This window comes from Scaptodrosophila lebanonensis, unplaced genomic scaffold (genome assembly GCF_003285725.1).
Source record: "Scaptodrosophila lebanonensis strain 11010-0011.00,11010-0021.00 unplaced genomic scaffold, SlebRS2 tig00000131-arrow-arrow-pilon, whole genome shotgun sequence".
Classification (NCBI taxonomy): Eukaryota; Metazoa; Arthropoda; class Insecta; order Diptera; family Drosophilidae; genus Scaptodrosophila; species Scaptodrosophila lebanonensis.
In genome coordinates this window covers 580,988-598,417 of record NW_022060584.1, presented here as the reverse complement: position 1 = coordinate 598,417, position 17,430 = coordinate 580,988, and the positions used below count along the sequence as shown (strand labels likewise).

The following is a 17,430-nucleotide window of genomic DNA, read 5'->3' as shown; positions in this document are numbered from 1 at the left end:
AATTAAATGCATCACGCCGCATTTTTCTGCTGATTTAGTAGAAAACCAAATCAGAGCTAAGCACTCGAATCTCTATGACTTCGTGATACCCTCTGTCTAATGAAATATTATGATTATATTTAAAATTTATTTTTAAGAACTACACAATTCCGAAAAGACTCCAAACGCCAAAGCACATCCATGAGAAATGTCATTTAAACTTGCTTCCATTTCTGGTCGTCTCCGTTGCACAATTTCGAACGCTGTTCCTTTCGAGTGCAGGGTATTAGAAGGCAAACATGAAATGATATTTGGAATGCGCCTCGTTGGCTGCTTACGACGAAATTGGAGCGCACCTAGTCCTCTGCATAGGGTTTGTAGCTGACAATCTGGCGCGCCAATATGTTGAGAATATCGTGAGCGGGCAAATCTTGCTGCTCCCTAATGATGGCCGTAATTCGCGCACACTCTTTCACATAATTCTCGAGCTCGCGGGCATTGAGAGCGCGACGCGCCGGCTCCTTGGCCTGCAGCGCCTGCAGACACTGGCCGGTCATGTGCGCCAGCTGCGAGCGTGCCGGACTGAAGGTCTCGTCCAGATCGTAGAGCTCTAGTGGCGGTGCGGGGGGCTCGCTAAAAATGGGCGGAAAGGTGGCCAACTGCAGGGGCGGCAGGGGAATCTCAAACTGCGGCTTTATGATGCGAAGCGGCTCGTATTTAACATTCAGCTTCTCATATGTCTCAATGACATCCTTCAGCAGACGATTGCTCAAGGACCACAAGGTCATGTCGAACATATCCTTAAAATCCGTGGGCATACTCGTACCAATGGAGTCGACCAGACAGGCCTTGGGCTGATTGGCCAGAAATGCCAGATCCGTAAAATGCTTGTTGTCATTGAGCTGCAAGGGAGTGCATTCTAAGGACAATTTTAAGGGCGAAATATGAACAGACGGCCCACCTCCACATCATTGAAATCCAAGTGTGTGTAGTTTATCTCGCCTGTGGCCAACAGCTGCAGGCTATACTCCAAGATGGCGTCGTTGGTCTTGTCCGCTTGCAAATACTTGTCGTGCCACATATAGCCAGAGCCCAGAGCCAATATCTTTCCACCCTCCGGGTGTCTGTAGTAGCCGGCTAAAGGCCGATTGAACGGATAAACCACGGGGCCCGTAGTGCTGCAACGAATACAAGTATATAGAAATTATAAGTGGTTTTCCCTGCTCTTCTAGACGTTAATTTTCTGTTATTTACAGCAACACATTGGCCGGCTCCGAGACATTCAGCGTGGCTCCATAGGGATACTGAAAATGTATTTTGTATTTCTCATCGCTAAAATCATAGTCCACCTTCTCAATGTCCTGTTTAATCAAATGCCGCCACATGGATTCACAAACCACGCCGCCACCCACAATGCACTCTTTCGGATGGAAATTCTTGTAGTAGTGCGGCCTAATAACATTATCACTGTTGATATAGATGCCATATTGCTCCAGAAAGAAGTTAACATTCGTGTTAAACTCCTGCTCGCCGCCTTCCCCAAGCAGCACCAATAAGCTGCCACCCTCCTGCTCGACAAAATGCTTCAACACCTCGAACTCCTCCTCCGTGAAACGATCCTGTGGCCCGGCTAGCACAAAGATCTTCACGCGTGACAAACGCTCCTTGTTCAGCTCAGCATCGTTTCTATTACAGTGTCAGAGAGTGGATGTGCAAATTATTTATTAATTACATTTAAATAATTGCTTACTGCTCCACATTCCAGTTGGTCTTGAGTTTCCGATGCAGCATTTTGTAGTTGTCCATAATTTGAAAACGTTCATTTTTCGATATGTCAAAGCAAATTAACTGTTTAGCACTCATTTTGGTTAGTTGCTTTTATTTTTTATGTGGTTTTTACAGCAGTTTCATTTAATTTCCGCCGCTATTACTCTTTTGTTTACATTTTTGTACGTTACTACTGGCAACTGCCAAAGCTAACCTTTTTGAACTGTGTGGCAGCACCACAGGCGCAGTGACCTCATTCTTGTACGTTAAACCGTCAACTGCTGCTGTATACCTTTTGCAGCCATGTGGCAGCACCAAGCACACACTGCGTTCACGTGCACACATCGTTTAGTGCTGTACAGCTGTATTAGTGATGGACAAGAAAACGTATGAAATAATATAATTTAATACGATAATAACTCGTGACACGGTAACGATTACATAATTGGTCGCCCATCACTAACGGATATCTTTCGCTGCAGACAAAATTACCTAAGCGGTAGAAGTTTCGTTCATTATTAGTTCCCCGCTAAATAAGACCAACAAATTTTTGCAAAACGAACAATGGCTTCGATCTGTGGACGCATGGCGCTCCGTGCCGCTGCACGCCAGAACGTTACATACACGCCCGTGCGCTTCTGCAAAAGTAAGTGAAAAACCCTCCTGGAAGAGAATTGGATTTTGGTGGTCACGTCCGCCTTCAGATGCAGATTCGAAAGTTCTCAACACCCAGACTTACATAAGGATTAGTGTTTAATAACAATGTACAACAACATCAACATCGTTGCATTACAAGCGCATGTGAATTATGGCAGGAAAAAAGTTCAATCCGCGAGGTTATGTAATAACTATGCGCAACGCAATGTGTTTTTGCAATGATTGCTAACGGGTGTCAGGAGGGGGTGAATCAACAGTGCGTATTTAACACTTCTATCGTCATAAGCCTATAGATTATGGCTGCATATACAGACGATAGCTGTGCAAAGTTATTTGGGCGCGCGTCGAGTTTATGTAACCAAAGTGACGACGCACAGCTGATTAACAACAACAACAACAATCTCTCTTGCAGTGATGAACGACCCCTTGGAGCACGCCACGGGTATTGAGAAGCGCGAGCTGCTAGCCAAAGCCGCCGGCAACGATAATCCTTTCGACATGAAGGTGTTCAAACGCGGTGCTGGCACCAAGGAGAATCCCAATTTGATTCCATCTGCCTTCGAAGCACGTATTGTGGGCTGCATCTGTAAGTAGCACACACGTTTATATCCCTGTTATTACCATTTATCTCGTCATTATGTTCAATGTTCCATTTAGGCGAGGAGGACCAGACCTATGTTCAATGGATGTGGCTGCAGAAGGGCAACCAGAAACGTTGTGAATGCGGCCACTGGTTCAAGCTGGTGGAGAAAGCAGCTGTTTAAAGTTATTATTAATTAATTAAAATAAATCAATTAATTAAACAAAGAACACAACCACAACTACTAAGCTAAAAGTCAACAAGTTAGCTATCCAAATAAAAAGAAACACAACATCAACCCAAAAACCACAAAAGTCGAAACGATATGCAATTCTAAATGGGATGCCACGCCTCCAATTAGTTTTTTGATTTTCATTCACTCCGACTCCGCCATCATCGCTGGAACATAAAGATTTATGATTACCTCGATCTGCATTGTTTGATGGATGGACAGATTATTGTAGATTGCAATTACATACTTAATTTAGTTTATAACCAATAAAGTCGAACGAAATGTTGCGAGTGATGATTGAAATCGGTGGCGTATTTCAATATTTTAAAACGCATTTCAGTTTTATTGGTAATGTAGAATTCATGTTCATATCTCTTAAATTTGCAAGTCAGCTTGTCAGCCATTTGGTAGTTTTCTCCTTACTCTAAAAGTGTTTGTATTAAGCTCTTATGTTTCATCAGTGTTAACCGGTTTTTGTGTGCCCATTAGGTGTCAAATCATACTTCAACAGGCACTTCGTTATTGTCAGCAGTTTTATCAAATAATAATATGCATTATTAATTTAGAATGTTTAATTAAAGTTAAAATTACTAATTATATGTTTCTAGCTGGCAGGGTCTTCAGCTTGCACATTGGTAACTTAAATTGTGTTGCACAAATTTGATTAATTTTTTAAACTTTATAATCAATTCTGCATTATCTAAAGAAGGATATGGCATCTGTGTCTGTGGTATAATAGCTTTAAACAGCTATACAAGTATGTACACCTGTAACTACTGTGTGAGGTCTGTTCCTATTTCCCAACTCAATCAAATACGGCGGCAGTGGAATTTCAAATAACTGATTTATTTAGTTTTAAAAATATTGTTCAGCAGCTAATCATCCATTAGCTTCCTTTTAATTTAAATTTAACCTATTCTAACCTAATCTTTTTTCAGTTTCTTGTTTAAGTTAAAAGCGAGTACTTCATGATCATATTTAGTAATATAGATCGAGTAATGTAGATACGAGTTCCATTTATTTTCAGAAAACTAAGCGGTTTAAGGGTCAAGATCTGAGTTTGAGATGGAATTCTAAAAGTATTAGGTCTATAGTATCCCGGGATTAATATCATGGTTTTTAAGGTATGGGGCGATGCTATAGTAAATGATTCCCAATATCAAAAAGAAAATCAAAATAAAACGAAAAATATATATAAATTGTGATAATTAAGCAAATAGAACCAACAGAGATGTTTGAAATAATCGAAAAAGGTTTTTAAGGAGCGCTTGAGGGTTTTTTCGTTTAAATAAAAGATGCATCTTTTCAAATTTCTTTCAGAACCCATAACAATTTTTGGTAAACTAAAAAACTTTCAAAACAAATGTGAAATCGAAATATTTTCCTTAATTTTGTACAGCAGGCCTTGAGGTTACAACTAAGATCAGTTGGGCCTCAGAAATTCATTCTATTTCTATACTTTCGTCGGAGCACTGCTTCTGAACAAAAAACAAAATATAATTGTTTTTCAAAAATTTCTGCTCGCACCGAAAGAGAGCTGGAGTTCCAAAAACAGTTTTATTAGTTCCTAACTAATCTCTGAACTTTGCTGAAGTCCTCTTGGAGAGCATGTCCTCGTATATATCGCGGCTGCTGCGTACTCCGGCTGCCTCGAAGCGTCTGATTTCTCAGTTGACGGAACGCGGAGGCAAAAACAGGTTCAGTTTATTGCTGCAACGTCTGGGTCTGGGGAAATGGGCGAACGGAGTATCTGGCGTCGGGCCTCGAGCCATTTCAACTACACCGGTGTGTAAGGCGGGTAAGTAAAGAGGTTCTTTGTTGAGTTATCAGTAAAAGCCAACATTGAGTTGCCCAGAAATGGCCGATGATATTGAACTGGCCACGGGCATAGCCAAGCGCGAGATGCTGTTGCGTGAGCAAGGATGCTCCGATCCCTGGTCCATGGTGAAGGGCATACGACGTGGTGCCGGGCGGGAGAACGATCCCACTCCCATACCGTCGGCCTTCGATGGACGCCTGGTTGGGTGTGTCTGTCTGGGCGATCGCTTTGTTAAGTGGATGTGGCTGGAGAAGGGCAATCCGAAACGTTGCGAGTGTGGACACTATTTTGTGCTGAAAAAGGTGCCACCCGTTTAAAGGACATGTTGCGCTTTGGAGCGCCAAGGGACGCTGTACTTAACACTTGAGTTCCATCACACAACCTCACACATTCGTTTAGACTATTAACTGACCTAAACACGATTTTTAACTGATCTGATTTACACCTAAAATGTATAAAACATTGCATGATATTATCCGGAGACTAACATAAAAGAAAGACGACATTTATGAGTATGGTTTCTTTATTCCTGAGTCTTCTCTGCACTGCTCAGCGTATAGCCCGTCAACAGATATCCGCTATTGCCGCTCATATTGACCTCCGGATGGGTGCGATTGGGCAGTATTTGGTACATTCGCATCCAATTGGAGGTCAAATGCAGATTCGTAACCTTGCCAGAGGTCTTCAGCTCCATGTAGGTTTCCAGGAGCAGTTCCTTGCACGTGCTGAAGATAACTATGGGCCGCGACGAATTCAGGAGCGGCAGTAGTGCCTGCAATATGCTCGAGGGATGCTCCTTGGCCGCCATCACTAGGCAATCGAATTTGGCATGCATTAGAGCGCAGGCGCGTTTGTTTTCCAGCTGCCAGCGCAAGGGGGATCTATTTGCTGAATAGAAGAAAGAGATCGGGTTAGCAAGGAGTTCAGTTCATTTAGATCCACGACTATTGGAAATAAGTGGCAAGTGATTTCTAAAATTATTGGTGTATTAAAACATTAGGTAGTGATTTGGAAATATCAGAAAAAATCTAGAAACAGTTCATTAAAGGTGGCTAGCTCTTCACTCAGTAAAAAACTGTTCCAGGACTTAATAGAACATTTATATAAGAAGTTCAAACAAACTGTGAAAACCCAGTTGGGAATTTCAGCTAGCTGTTGTCTCCATTCATAAATTGATTAGAAAATGGCCCGAATTCCAGGTAAATCAGTCTAGAATTTGCTTATTCCTACTTTGTAATATACTTCTGAGAGCTAAATACTGAAACTATGAAACTATCTGTATAATCATTTAGCCCTAAAACACAATTGTTTACTCAAATTTGGGTTGACGATTTAGTTGTTGGATATTTTAGGATTGCTTTGAAACTCTTCGGACCAATATATTTAGAATTTACGGAAAGTTTATGGTTGAAGTTTGGGATTTTATCAGCAAAGGCACAGCTGGGATTTATGTAGTAGGGACATATTCTTCTTAAGATCAAAATAATATTTCGAGTACAGTGTTTAAACAAATAGATTCGCGTTCGCTGCACCTTATTGAATAAGAATTTATTATCTGGACGCCCTCTGTTTGGAAGATTGCTACTTACTACATTCGGATTCATCCAGCTTGGGCTTCTTGCTGGTGGGTTCTGTGGGTGAATTTGGTTCCGTCGCCAGTGACTCTGGTACTGCGTCCTCTAAGCTGGACGATTCACCAGCTATGGGTGGCAGCGCCTCACCCTGATAGAATTCACGGAGCACGGAATACAAGTTGACGGATATGCAACGCTGCTGCTGCTCCAGCGGCAGTTTAAGGGCCAACAGCGCCTGCTTTTGCGGCACATTTCCCGGATGCATGTGCACCAGGGTGGCCTCCGTGGCTGCGCCAATGGAATTGAGCATGGCAGCGGGCAACAGACCATTGGTGCCGCTCTCGTAGAGCAAATAATTGCCAAAGCCGCACACGCCCGAATAGCTTATGATTTGGGAAAGCGTGTCCACGCGTATGCCCATCACCTTCTCTGCATCCTGGCGATAGAATATGTCGGCCATAAGACGTATGCTGGGCAGGCGTATCTGCACAAATTCAAAGTACTTTTTCTCCTTTTTCTTCAGATACTTCTCCTGCGAGTATTCTGTGCGTGTGTGAAAGGTCTTCGAGTTCTCCACAAGCTTTTCAATAATTTTGCTGCTCTCGTTGCACTCCTCTCGCAGCTGCTCAATGTCCTCTGACTTCAGAGCCTGCGCCTCTCCATTATCGCATATATCCCGATTGTCCTCGCCGCTACTCGATATCCCCAGCACTGCCCGAATGTCTCGCAACTCAGTCTCGCTGCACAGCTTCAGTGTGTGTTGGCGTTGGGCGCCACGCTTGCCCGCCTTCGACTCCTTCACACACATCTTGAACGTGGAGCCGTAGGGCTGGTCAAGGAGCGCATTTAGCTCCAATTGTTCCTTCCCCAGCTGTGCCGTTGCATCGATGTTGCCAAACTTCTGAAGTTTCGTGTACTTCTGTCGCTGTATGATGATATAATCCCCCAGCTGGATGTTCGGTGTAGCCATTTCTTTTGGTTTAATCCTCCAAGTGCTGTAAAGAAAATTCCGCACCCACGTTGTTTACAAAAGTGCCGCCGCAAGAAGCAGCACGTCTACAACTTAGTGATGGTTGTATATAAAGTTCAGTTAATGCCAAGCTCGTGACCGACTTTTTCACGAACAGGCAAAGAAGCGTTAGCCGTGGCTCTTATTTTCCTTAGGATTCCTTTTTTGGCATACTTTTTATTGTCTATTACGATCTCCTGTTCTTTCAAATCTAAAATACAATTGAAAACAAACTATAGTTGAAAAGATTGTAGAAATTAAAAACGAAGTGTATTCGTGAGCGTTTTAAGTCTTTATCCCATCACTAGTTGGAGCAAGTTGCCAGATGTTGCGAATTTGTATGTTAACTACTACCTGTTGCGTCAGTTTTTCATTCAAAATAGATTTAGACTCATTTGATTCATTTAGACTGCAAAATACTGCGATAATTAATAATCCCAGCTTAAGCAAAGTAAATATGTATATCTAAACAATTAATATTAAAACAATTATTAAAGTAGACGTATTAAAATGTATGCTTCAAATTGGAATTTCCTTAACGACGCGGTTTCTATTTTGGGTTTCGGATCTTCTATTTACTTTTTCTCAGAGCATAATAATTGTATGTCTTAAAATGGAAATAATTCAAGCTTACAAATAGTTTTAGCATCGAAATGTTTTTCAACTTTAAATCAAAATACTTAACTTTTTTATTTTTAGCCAAAACTCAAAAAAAGGTCAAATACATAATCCATTGGTCTATATTTACAAATTTTTTTTAAACAAAACTTTAACGTTTACAATTATCTAATAATTTGTTAACTACTTATTAGATTGGTAAAAACACAGAACGTCTACTTGTAAGGGTCAAAAATAGTAATGGGAATGTACACATGCAAAGTCTCAAACTACAATCAAGCTCGAAAACTAACTGCCAAGCATTCCTTTATTGTGAAAATATATATTTAACGATCAGCGTTTCTGTTGACTCCAAATATAGTATGTCCTCCTGTGGATCATTTACTTTACACAGCTGTTGCAGCTGCTCCGCCACAAAGGGGATGCTGCTCTTAACGAAGCGTAAATTCTTTGGAATTGACAGCAGGCCCGACATTACAGATTTGCGTGTCTCAGCTAGCGTCTGCTCAAGCTTCGTTTCCGATATAAGATGTGAATCATAAACTGTCAATTCCTCCAGTTTTGGCAATTTTGCAGCCAAATGTAAACCAAAATTACGTGCATCGCTTATGCATAATTCCTTCAACGGCAGAACACTAAATGGTACCTTCAAGATCAAATTCTCGACATTGTGACGATTTCCAATTATTTTCAATTGTTGTAATTGTTTTAAAGTGTACAATAGTTCAAGCAAATAGTTTTCCTCGATGGAGCAGGAGTGCAAACGTAATGTCTTCAGCTTGGACATCGTATATATGAACTTTCCGGTAATATATCTGCCTGTAACATCTAAGACATGTAACTCCGGGCAAAAGCTGGATAGTGTGCGTATCATGCTATCGTTTATCTTATCGTCCTCACAGTGAAATTCTCTCAAATTACAAAAGTTCAGACGTAGATAGAACGCCAGTTCCGGACGCAATAGATGGCGGCCAAGATATGAACTGAATGCCCTGGAAAAGATTTCGCCTATATGCAGCTCCTTCATGGCGGGACTGATTTGCTCCAGAAAATATTGATAGTCCTCCTTACTAAGTGCCCTCAGACAATCATCTTGTGTCCGAAAGTTCCGGTACTTATCTTTCCTCCATTCTGTGGAACACAAGGCGTCCAAAAATGTATTGGAGACGCGCGACATGGTAATCTGATCCTGGAGTGTAAGATAGTGCGCTATAGATGCAATGCAGTCACTGTTAAGCCGATCCATGTTGTTTTAAATGCAAGAGTATTTACAAAATTATAAAACAAAAAAAAACATAAAACAACAAACGCAGTGAGTAATAAAAACAAACACAGCTGTTTTTAGTGATGCCATATTTTGAACAGATCCATAACTGCTTGCACTGCTTATTGCGCTGAACTGCTTTACAACTGAACTGTTTGTGGGTTGCTTGCAAGTACGTTACCTCCTGCTTTAAAGCTAGGTACACACGATGCAAACAATTTGCAGCAAGTTAAAAATAATTTGCAGCAAAAGTTTGCACAAATGTTTACACCTATGCAAATATTGCATGAAAATTTCTTGCTTCAATCAATTTTTGTTTTGCATGCAAACTTTTGCATGGCTATTTCGTGCAATATATTGCGTCAATGTCTACACGTGTTTTCATTTCTTGTTTGCAGTGCTTGCAAGTGACACTCATTTGCAAGTTCTGTTGTTTTGTGAAAGTCAAGGAATAACGACGTGTTTATATCAGCGGTGGACACGAAATGTTAAATCGGGAGCATATATAAAATAAGTAATTACTACGATATGTGCAATAAATTGTACTACTTACCAAATTTTGAATTTTATAATTATTTCCGTCGTCATTTTTAATAAATTTAAGCGCATCGAAAAACTGCTGGTATAGTTGTCCGATGTACCCTGGCCGCTCTTTTTATAGCCTGTACCCAAAGGGTGAAAGGCTATACTAGTTTTGTGCGCATGTATGTAACACACAGAAGGAGGCGTGGCAGACCCCACAAAGTATATATATTCTTGATCAGGATGAGAAGCAGAGTGGATATAGCCTTGTCCGTCCGTCCGTCTGTCTGTCCGTATGAACGCAAGGATCTCAGAAAGTATAAGAGCTAGAATAACCAAACTTGGTTTCCATATTCTCCTAAGACCGAGAAAGTACGAGTTTGAGTTTTTTTTTCGATGCATTTCATTTTTCAGCAATTTCGCGATAAGCATTTTGCTTTTTATGCTTATTTTTATATTCTGCTGCCGAGACATCCCATAAAACAGAATAATTCTCGTAAAATTCAATTAATTTTATCGTTTCCTCGCGATCCCACATGTTGCTTTGCTTGCTGCAATATTGCGACTGAAAGCAAACAGCACATGCAAACAAGCAAGCAACTGACGCAACCAAGATAACGGTAAAATAATGTATACAGACGACAAGCAAAAAATATTGCTGCAAAAAAATTTTGCAAGTTCTTTGTTTGCAGCAAAATGGTTGCACTCGTGTTTATACGTGCAAATTTGATTGCAGCAATCAACTTGCTGCAAATTGTTTGCATCGTGTGTACCTAGCTTTAAGCGCTGTAAGCGCTTAAGGATAATTCTCCTCGGTTACCTGATAGGCCTTCAGGTGGGTCGACCAAGCTCTCAAAAATCCCAATAAAGTTTTTGTAATCGGAATAGATGGAGGTTGCCGGCTATGAGATGGTCCACTCATTGTGGAATTGGCTAGACTATCCCTATGGATAGTCTGCTCATGAGCAATGCCTTTGCAGAGACGCACAGATTTTTTAAGGCTGCTCTAGAAGCTAGAGAAGGATTTATGTTGTCGAGCTCTTCCTGTATTTTGAATGCCTTTTCTATATACATATTCAAAATTTCTAGCCTGCACTCAACCTCGAACGGTTCGATGACTGGGATACTCTGAATGGAGCGTTTAATGCGTCCAATGTCGCGAACCACATTATCATGCGACTGTAGCCAGCAGTCGGCTTTACTAGAATTAGACGCGTCTAATTCTCTGCTCTGTACTTGCTTGCACCTTTTACTAGGCATGTTGATTCTTTATTATTTAAAGCGGTGTATAGGTAAACTTTAATAACAGCTGGCGATTATCAAGTCTAACGCTAATATACCAATGGACAGGTACAATGGCTAGTGTATTAGACCGGCACGCCTTGAGTTAGCTGCCTACAAATGTGGACAAACTCAAACGTGTGCCTAATACATTTGGCCGGCACTGTTGTATTAGGTAGCGCAGCTGATCGAAGCAAAGCAAACACAAGTTCAATAACTCGAATTAATATTTGGGTTATCAAACGTTTGCAACGCAGCTACAATAGAATAAATATTCGGCAGCGACGAAGGCGCTAGCAGAACAAAGATCGACGGCTGGCGAGAAAGCGAGAAAGCGAGAAAGCGCACAATCAGCAAGTGCGAAGATAATCGCTGCAAATTCAATGTCGCTAGACGACGCATGATTGCTTGTTGCTTTGTGTGTGCCTATTTACAGCTGTAACCGTTTGCAGACCGAGCTGCAACGACGGACAGTTGACACAAGTACCAAAGGAAAAGGCAACGGCAAATTGGTAAAGCGCAAAAGTCACAGTCCACCTTGCAGAAAATAAGCGCAGTTATACATACATATGTATATGTACATATGTATGTATGTATGTATGTATGTTTGTCGCTTTGCAATTGGCATTTATTTATTTATGCACAAGCCGACAATGTACACTTATGTACTATATGTATGTATGTGGCCGAAACTCAATTTGTATTCGTTGCCAGTGCAATTCCCTGACAATTGTGGAAAGTCATGTGGATGCGGAACTTGCCAAAATCCAGACCAAATGTACGCCACAAGTTCTGCTATCCACTTCCAGGCACAAATCCAACGAGTCACACGAAGAACAAAGTCCAGCGGCGAAGCCAAGAAAAGCCAAAGTCCACCCGGGGGCGCCAAAATGTTCAGCTTACTATCTTGTGCATGGTGATCTCATTGAAAGAGAGCACAGGAGAGCAAGCATAGAACTTACAGCTAGCAAACGTAGCATGTTAATTACAATTATGTACATATGTACAAGTATGTATATTCAACTCAACAATTCAATTACTTAAACTAAACTTCAATATTTCTTAGTGACTAATTAAATCTTGTTTTTATGCATACCAAATGACCATAAATGTCAGAACAAGACAAAGCAATTTGAGGATGGGGAAACGCAAAAGAATAAAAAAGTAGCTAAAAAGCAACGTGATTTGCGTAATATGTGTTGGTGTAGCGAGACTGGCCTAATATTTGTTATTGTTACTTGATGACGAACACAGTGCATGAGCATCAAATCGTTTCTTTTAGCACTGTCGCACTGCCATTCGTTTGGGGGAGGCAAAATTTGATCGTAATTCAGTTTTGTGTCCATGTATGGTATGACGCTGCCTTCCAAAAGGGACATATGTATGTATGTATGTGTGTATGTTTGTATGTGTGTATGTATGTATGTGTGTATGTATGTATGTATGTGTGTGTGTATGTATGTATGTATTATACATGGTGCATAAATATGATCATCGCTTGCTAATTGCATTTGTTTATGATTAGTGCAAGTCTTCATGAGCCCTGGTTGGTCAATTTACAGAACATCCGGTTCTGTCTATGCTAGTATTAGCATACATTCATGCATGCATATGTATATGTATGTATGTACATATGCTCGCTCGCTTCTCACAATTATGCTTATTGCTCACGGTTAACATTTTGATGAATTCCGAAAGTAATGACAAACCTCAAATCATACGCCCTTGCTCACTACACCAAGTACTTCTGATAAGGGCGGGCTCAACTCTTAAATCGTGTACCCACCGATTTACAAATGAGATCCAATATACATATATGTATATGTATAGTACATATTGTACGAGTATATTATTTATTTCACAATACCATCTCAGATATTCATACATACATATACACACAAGGCGAATATATAATAATATAATAAAGTATAATTATTATGAGTGTTGACACTTGTAACTTAGAATTAATCTACACTCACAAAATTTGATGCATATAAAAGTATATATAGATATAGCCAGAGCAACGAAGGCCTTCAGGCTAGAGTTTTATTTGATTGATTTAGCGGCGCTTTCGACGGGTTTTCTGTTTAAAAACTTTAAAAGCTGTTGTTGTCGGCTTCATTGATGGTGTGATCCGAGGCCGGACTCCGCCGAGCGTCGATTGCAGATTTTTTTTCCGTCATGACGAATCCAGCAATTTGAGTTTGTAAATACGTTCGCGAACGCGACACAGAGCAGTAACAAAATAACCAGAATTACAATGAGCAGACGCGCCATCATCCCAAATTGCGTAGAACGTCTATGGCAAGTGGCCGCTAAGGTTGTGACATAGTCGAGTTTTGACCACGAAGCAACGATACTTTCCGATTTTTTTTTTGCTAACGATGCATCGTCGATGCATCGATGTTTGCGCAAACATCGAACATTTTTCATGTTTTGTTGGACCGTCACATTTGTGTGGTTTACCGAAGAAGGTATATTTGTATTATAAATTATTTGATGTTTTCAATAAAATATATATAATATAATATTCACTTTAGTATATAATCGGTTTTTTTAAGTAAGCCATACAAGTTCATCAAAAGTGATGAACAACATTAAGTGAAATACTATGACAGTCTCTCTTGATATATAAAAATTTTTTATTTCAAACATCTTTGTTGTCGTTACGATGCCAAGTAGTTTTAAGAATGTATAAAAATAAGAAGTAGAAAGGAGGAAGAGATAAGTAGAGAGGGAGTAAGTGTGGAAGTTTGGAGGAAGACGCGCACTGGAGCGCTAGATAAGATATAGATCAAGCTGAAATAAAACACAAATTGTACACACGGGGAGCATTATATTTGAATGGTAACTGCGGGCTCACTTTATTTCTGGGGAACCAAACGAAGAATTTTGCAGCGACTCTGGCCGACGTCGCGTGAGCGACGACGGCGGAGAAGGCATCAGGCGCGCCGCAGAGTACGATGTGCGACATTGGTGACCACAGAACCAATTGCTCCATCGGCGGCTACGCTGACAGATGAGCAGGCTGCTCAGGCTGCCACGTTCCTTCAGGAGGAATTACCGCGCTTTGAGAACATTGTGGGCGGGTCATCGGTGGCGACACACACGATCCGCGTGAAAGTCGACAGGCCCATTAAACAGCGCTACTTGACGAGGTTGACGAGTTGCTGGCGAAGGGCTGCATTGAGCGGTCCGATAGCGCGTACAGCGCGCCCATAGTCCTGGTACGCAAGAAGAATGGGGCGTGGCGAATGTGCATCGACTACCGCCAGCTGAACGAGCGCTCGGAGCCAGACGCATACCCCATTCCGAGGATCCAACATATTCTCGAACAGTTACGACAGGCAAAGTACATCAGCAGCATCGACTTGCGAAACGGTTATTGGCAGATCCCCATGGAGCCCGACAGCCGCAATACACCGCCTTCACAGTGCCCGGACGGGGCCTTTTCCAATGGCGAGTGATGCCATTTGGCCTGCACTCCGCCCCAGCCACCTTCCAGCGGGCGCTAGATAGCGTCATCGGCCCGGATATGGCTCCACACGCGTTTGCCTATCTGGACGACATAGTTGTGGTTGGGAAGACATTCGAAGAACACCTATGTAACCTGAGGGAGGTGTTTCGAAGACTGAGAGCGGCAAACCTACGGGTAAATCAAGATAAGTGTGAGTTTTTTCGCAGGTCCATACGCTACCTGGGGCACCTGGTGACAGAAGACGGGATACAGACGGATCCGGAAAAGGTGGCAGCCATACGTGAACTGAAGCCCCCGGCCAACCTAAAACAGCTGCGGCAGTACATCGGGATGGCCTCGTGGTACCGCCGCTTTGTACCCAATTTCGCCACAACGGTAGGCCCACTCACCGAGCTGTTAAAGAAAGGCCACAAGTGGAGTTGGAGAACACCGCAGCAGGAGGCATTTGATTGTATCCAAAGACAGCTCATGGAAGCGCCGGTGTTAGCGTGCCCCGATTTCACACAACGCTTCTGCCTACAGACTGACTACGAGAATGGGCTGGGCGCGGTTTTGACACAGAACGTAGACGGCCAGGAGCACGTGATTTCCTACGCCAGTAGGAAACTGCAGAAAGCAGAGGTCAACTACAGCGCCACGAAGAAGGAGTGTCTGGCCATTGTTTGGGGAATCCGAAAGCTGCGACACTATCTGGAGGGCTATCACTTTACCGTCGTGACCGCCCACTTGGCGTTGCGATGGCTCAACTCAATCGAGAGTCCCACTGGTCGCATTGCACGCTGGGCCTTGGAGCTGCAACAGTATACATTCGATGTCCAGTACCGAAAAGGAGCCCTGAACGTGGTGGCCGACGCGCTGTCACGGCAGCCGCGCGAGGTGGCCGGCCGTGCACACGTGGAGCCAGAGGCAGCGCCAACTTGTAAATGGCTACAGCAGCTGACGGCAGCGGTGTTGGAGAGCCCCGGCAAATACCCAGATTACGCCATACAGAACGACAGGCTGTACCGCCGCATCGCCAATGTGCTGGGAGAAGATGAGGTGTCACCATGGAGGCTATGCGTGGCCGCGCCTCTACGGCAGGAGGTGTTGAGGGAATGCCACGATGACGCAACGACGGGCCATATGGGAGTACGCTGAACCTGTGCGCGCGTTGCAGACCGATACCACTGGCGTGGTCTGTAGCGCGACGTCGCAAAGTATGTGCACCAGTGCCTGTTGTGCCAACGCTATAAAGCCGAGCAACAGCTGACAGCAGGCAAGATGCATTTCAAACCAGCGGAGGCAGCGTGGGACGTCGTATGCGCCGATTTCGTAGGGCCGCTGCCGCGGTCCAAACGGGGAAACGCCTGAACTGGTCCCCATCCGCAAGGCAACAGCGGCGGCAGTTAAGCTGGCCCTACGAGAGCGGATCCTGGCGCGGTTCGGGACGCCACGAAAGCTCATCACAGACAACGGAGCCCAGTTTACAAGTCGCGCGCTGAAACAGTTCCTCGCTGAGGCAGGCATACAGCAACAACTGACGACACCATATACACCTCAAGAGAATCCCACGGAGCGGACCAATAGAACGGTCAAAACATTGATTGCTCAGCTGGCGGACGGGCAGCACAACACGTGGGACGAACAACTGGCGGAAGCACAATTGGCTATTAATACAGCATTTTCAGACGCAACGGGCTACTCACCGGCTTTCATCCTATTTGGGAGAGAACCAAGGCATCCACGCACACTGTACGGCAGGGATCCAGACGCCCCTGAGGCAGTACCAGGTAGCCCACAAACACACGCGACACTGGTACAGTTCATTGCCCGAATAGCGAAAAGAAACCAAGTGGTGGCCAGTGAGGATCAGGCGCGTCAGTATAATCTGCGGAGGCGCGAGTGGCGACCCTAACTAGGCGACGAGGTTCTCGTGCGACAGCATCACCTGTCCAACGCCGCAGAGCAGTTTGCGGCCAAACTGGCGCCTCGCTTCGATGGGCCATTCACAGTGCGTGCATTTATATCCATTTATCATAGTGCGCTTACGACCAGTAGCGGGCGGCAGAGGTAGAACAGCACATCTTCGAGATCTGAAGGCGCTGAATGCAGACGTCAGCGTCGCCGACGAGTGCAGCGACAGCGGCAACCAAAGCAGGCGCTCCTAGCTAAAGAATAACGTCCACGTAATCCTGCAGACGTAATCGAATTTTATTACGTTTCAGCCACATATAGCACAAATGATACCTCAACGGCACCGATGGGAGGCCCGGTGCACTGGTTGCAGTCGACGCAGTATAAGATGTACACCGTGTTGTAACAGCACCTGCATGCCGCTGGCACATAATTAGCCGTTGCGTGCTACAGGCGGCAGGCCATGCAGGCTAGAAAATATAGTCAGTACTTTTGCGAGATGCAGCTCGTTGCTCAGTAATCACCAACAGATTCCGCACCCCAGAATTTGAAATTCAAACACGCGGCGGAAATGGAGAGCACGGCGCGAGTAGCTGACTGTGAAGCTACAGGTGGCGTCGACAGGTGGCCAAACGCGAGGGGTGGCAGCGCTGCCACCCAGCTGCTACACATCTGCCTTTCGATGCTAACAAAATTTGAAAACACCATCGATCGGGCCGTTCGACCCTTTGGGGAAAGGGGGAGGTGTAACGACGCA

The 17,430-nt window shown here is 43.5% G+C and overlaps 5 protein-coding genes across 5 annotated transcripts; 2 read left to right on the top strand and 3 right to left on the bottom strand.

Moving 5' to 3' along the window:
• Nucleotides 1-335: 335 nt before the first annotated feature.
• Nucleotides 336-1,836, bottom strand: LOC115628997 (intraflagellar transport protein 52 homolog). The gene is made up of 4 exons (XM_030525282.1): nt 1,730-1,836; nt 1,234-1,665; nt 941-1,157; nt 336-881 (listed from the first exon to the last, which is right to left on the bottom strand). The coding sequence occupies exons 1-4, from the start codon at nt 1,783-1,785 to the stop codon at nt 336-338; spliced, it is 1,251 nt and encodes a 416-aa protein (XP_030381142.1). The 5' UTR covers nt 1,786-1,836.
• A 379-nt stretch (nt 1,837-2,215) lies between these two features.
• LOC115628998 (cytochrome c oxidase subunit 5B, mitochondrial) lies at nt 2,216-3,518 on the top strand. The gene is made up of 3 exons (XM_030525283.1): nt 2,216-2,392; nt 2,816-2,989; nt 3,061-3,518. The coding sequence occupies exons 1-3, from the start codon at nt 2,311-2,313 to the stop codon at nt 3,165-3,167; spliced, it is 363 nt and encodes a 120-aa protein (XP_030381143.1). The 5' UTR covers nt 2,216-2,310; the 3' UTR covers nt 3,168-3,518.
• A 1,160-nt stretch (nt 3,519-4,678) lies between these two features.
• Nucleotides 4,679-5,543, top strand: LOC115629000 (cytochrome c oxidase subunit 5B, mitochondrial). Its single transcript, XM_030525286.1, has 2 exons — nt 4,679-5,013; nt 5,071-5,543. Exons 1-2 carry the CDS (start codon nt 4,824-4,826, stop codon nt 5,349-5,351), a joined length of 471 nt encoding a protein of 156 aa, XP_030381146.1. The 5' UTR covers nt 4,679-4,823; the 3' UTR covers nt 5,352-5,543.
• Nucleotides 5,540-7,656, bottom strand: LOC115628999 (tRNA (adenine(58)-N(1))-methyltransferase non-catalytic subunit TRM6). The gene is made up of 2 exons (XM_030525284.1): nt 6,624-7,656; nt 5,540-5,922 (listed from the first exon to the last, which is right to left on the bottom strand). The coding sequence occupies exons 1-2, from the start codon at nt 7,576-7,578 to the stop codon at nt 5,558-5,560; spliced, it is 1,320 nt and encodes a 439-aa protein (XP_030381144.1). The 5' UTR covers nt 7,579-7,656; the 3' UTR covers nt 5,540-5,557.
• Nucleotides 7,657-8,439: 783 nt separating this feature from the next.
• Nucleotides 8,440-9,504, bottom strand: LOC115629033. Its single transcript, XM_030525335.1, has one exon. It carries the CDS (start codon nt 9,479-9,481, stop codon nt 8,543-8,545), a length of 939 nt encoding a protein of 312 aa, XP_030381195.1. The 5' UTR covers nt 9,482-9,504; the 3' UTR covers nt 8,440-8,542.
• Nucleotides 9,505-17,430: the final 7,926 nt, after the last annotated feature.

What these genes read in the sequence shown, in the direction of transcription:
- LOC115628997 (XM_030525282.1), bottom strand. Translation starts at nt 1,785, where the DNA reads ATGGACAACTACAAAATGCTGCATCGGAAACTCAAGACCAACTGGAAT. An exon ending in GAGCCGGCCAATGTGTTGCT is followed by an intron (nt 1,158 to 1,233) that starts GTAAATAACAGA and finishes TATTCGTTGCAG; the next exon opens with CACTACGGGCCCCGTGGTTT. An exon ending in TGGATTTCAATGATGTGGAG is followed by an intron (nt 882 to 940) that starts GTGGGCCGTCTG and finishes ACTCCCTTGCAG; the next exon opens with CTCAATGACAACAAGCATTT.
- LOC115628998 (XM_030525283.1), top strand. Translation starts at nt 2,311, where the DNA reads ATGGCTTCGATCTGTGGACGCATGGCGCTCCGTGCCGCTGCACGCCAG. An exon ending in GCCCGTGCGCTTCTGCAAAA is followed by an intron (nt 2,393 to 2,815) that starts GTAAGTGAAAAA and finishes TCTCTCTTGCAG; the next exon opens with TGATGAACGACCCCTTGGAG. An exon ending in ACGTATTGTGGGCTGCATCT is followed by an intron (nt 2,990 to 3,060) that starts GTAAGTAGCACA and finishes TGTTCCATTTAG; the next exon opens with GCGAGGAGGACCAGACCTAT.
- LOC115629000 (XM_030525286.1), top strand. Translation starts at nt 4,824, where the DNA reads ATGTCCTCGTATATATCGCGGCTGCTGCGTACTCCGGCTGCCTCGAAG. An exon ending in TACACCGGTGTGTAAGGCGG is followed by an intron (nt 5,014 to 5,070) that starts GTAAGTAAAGAG and finishes TGAGTTGCCCAG; the next exon opens with AAATGGCCGATGATATTGAA.
- LOC115628999 (XM_030525284.1), bottom strand. Translation starts at nt 7,578, where the DNA reads ATGGCTACACCGAACATCCAGCTGGGGGATTATATCATCATACAGCGA. An exon ending in GCTGGATGAATCCGAATGTA is followed by an intron (nt 5,923 to 6,623) that starts GTAAGTAGCAAT and finishes TCTTCTATTCAG; the next exon opens with CAAATAGATCCCCCTTGCGC.
- LOC115629033 (XM_030525335.1), bottom strand. Translation starts at nt 9,481, where the DNA reads ATGGATCGGCTTAACAGTGACTGCATTGCATCTATAGCGCACTATCTT.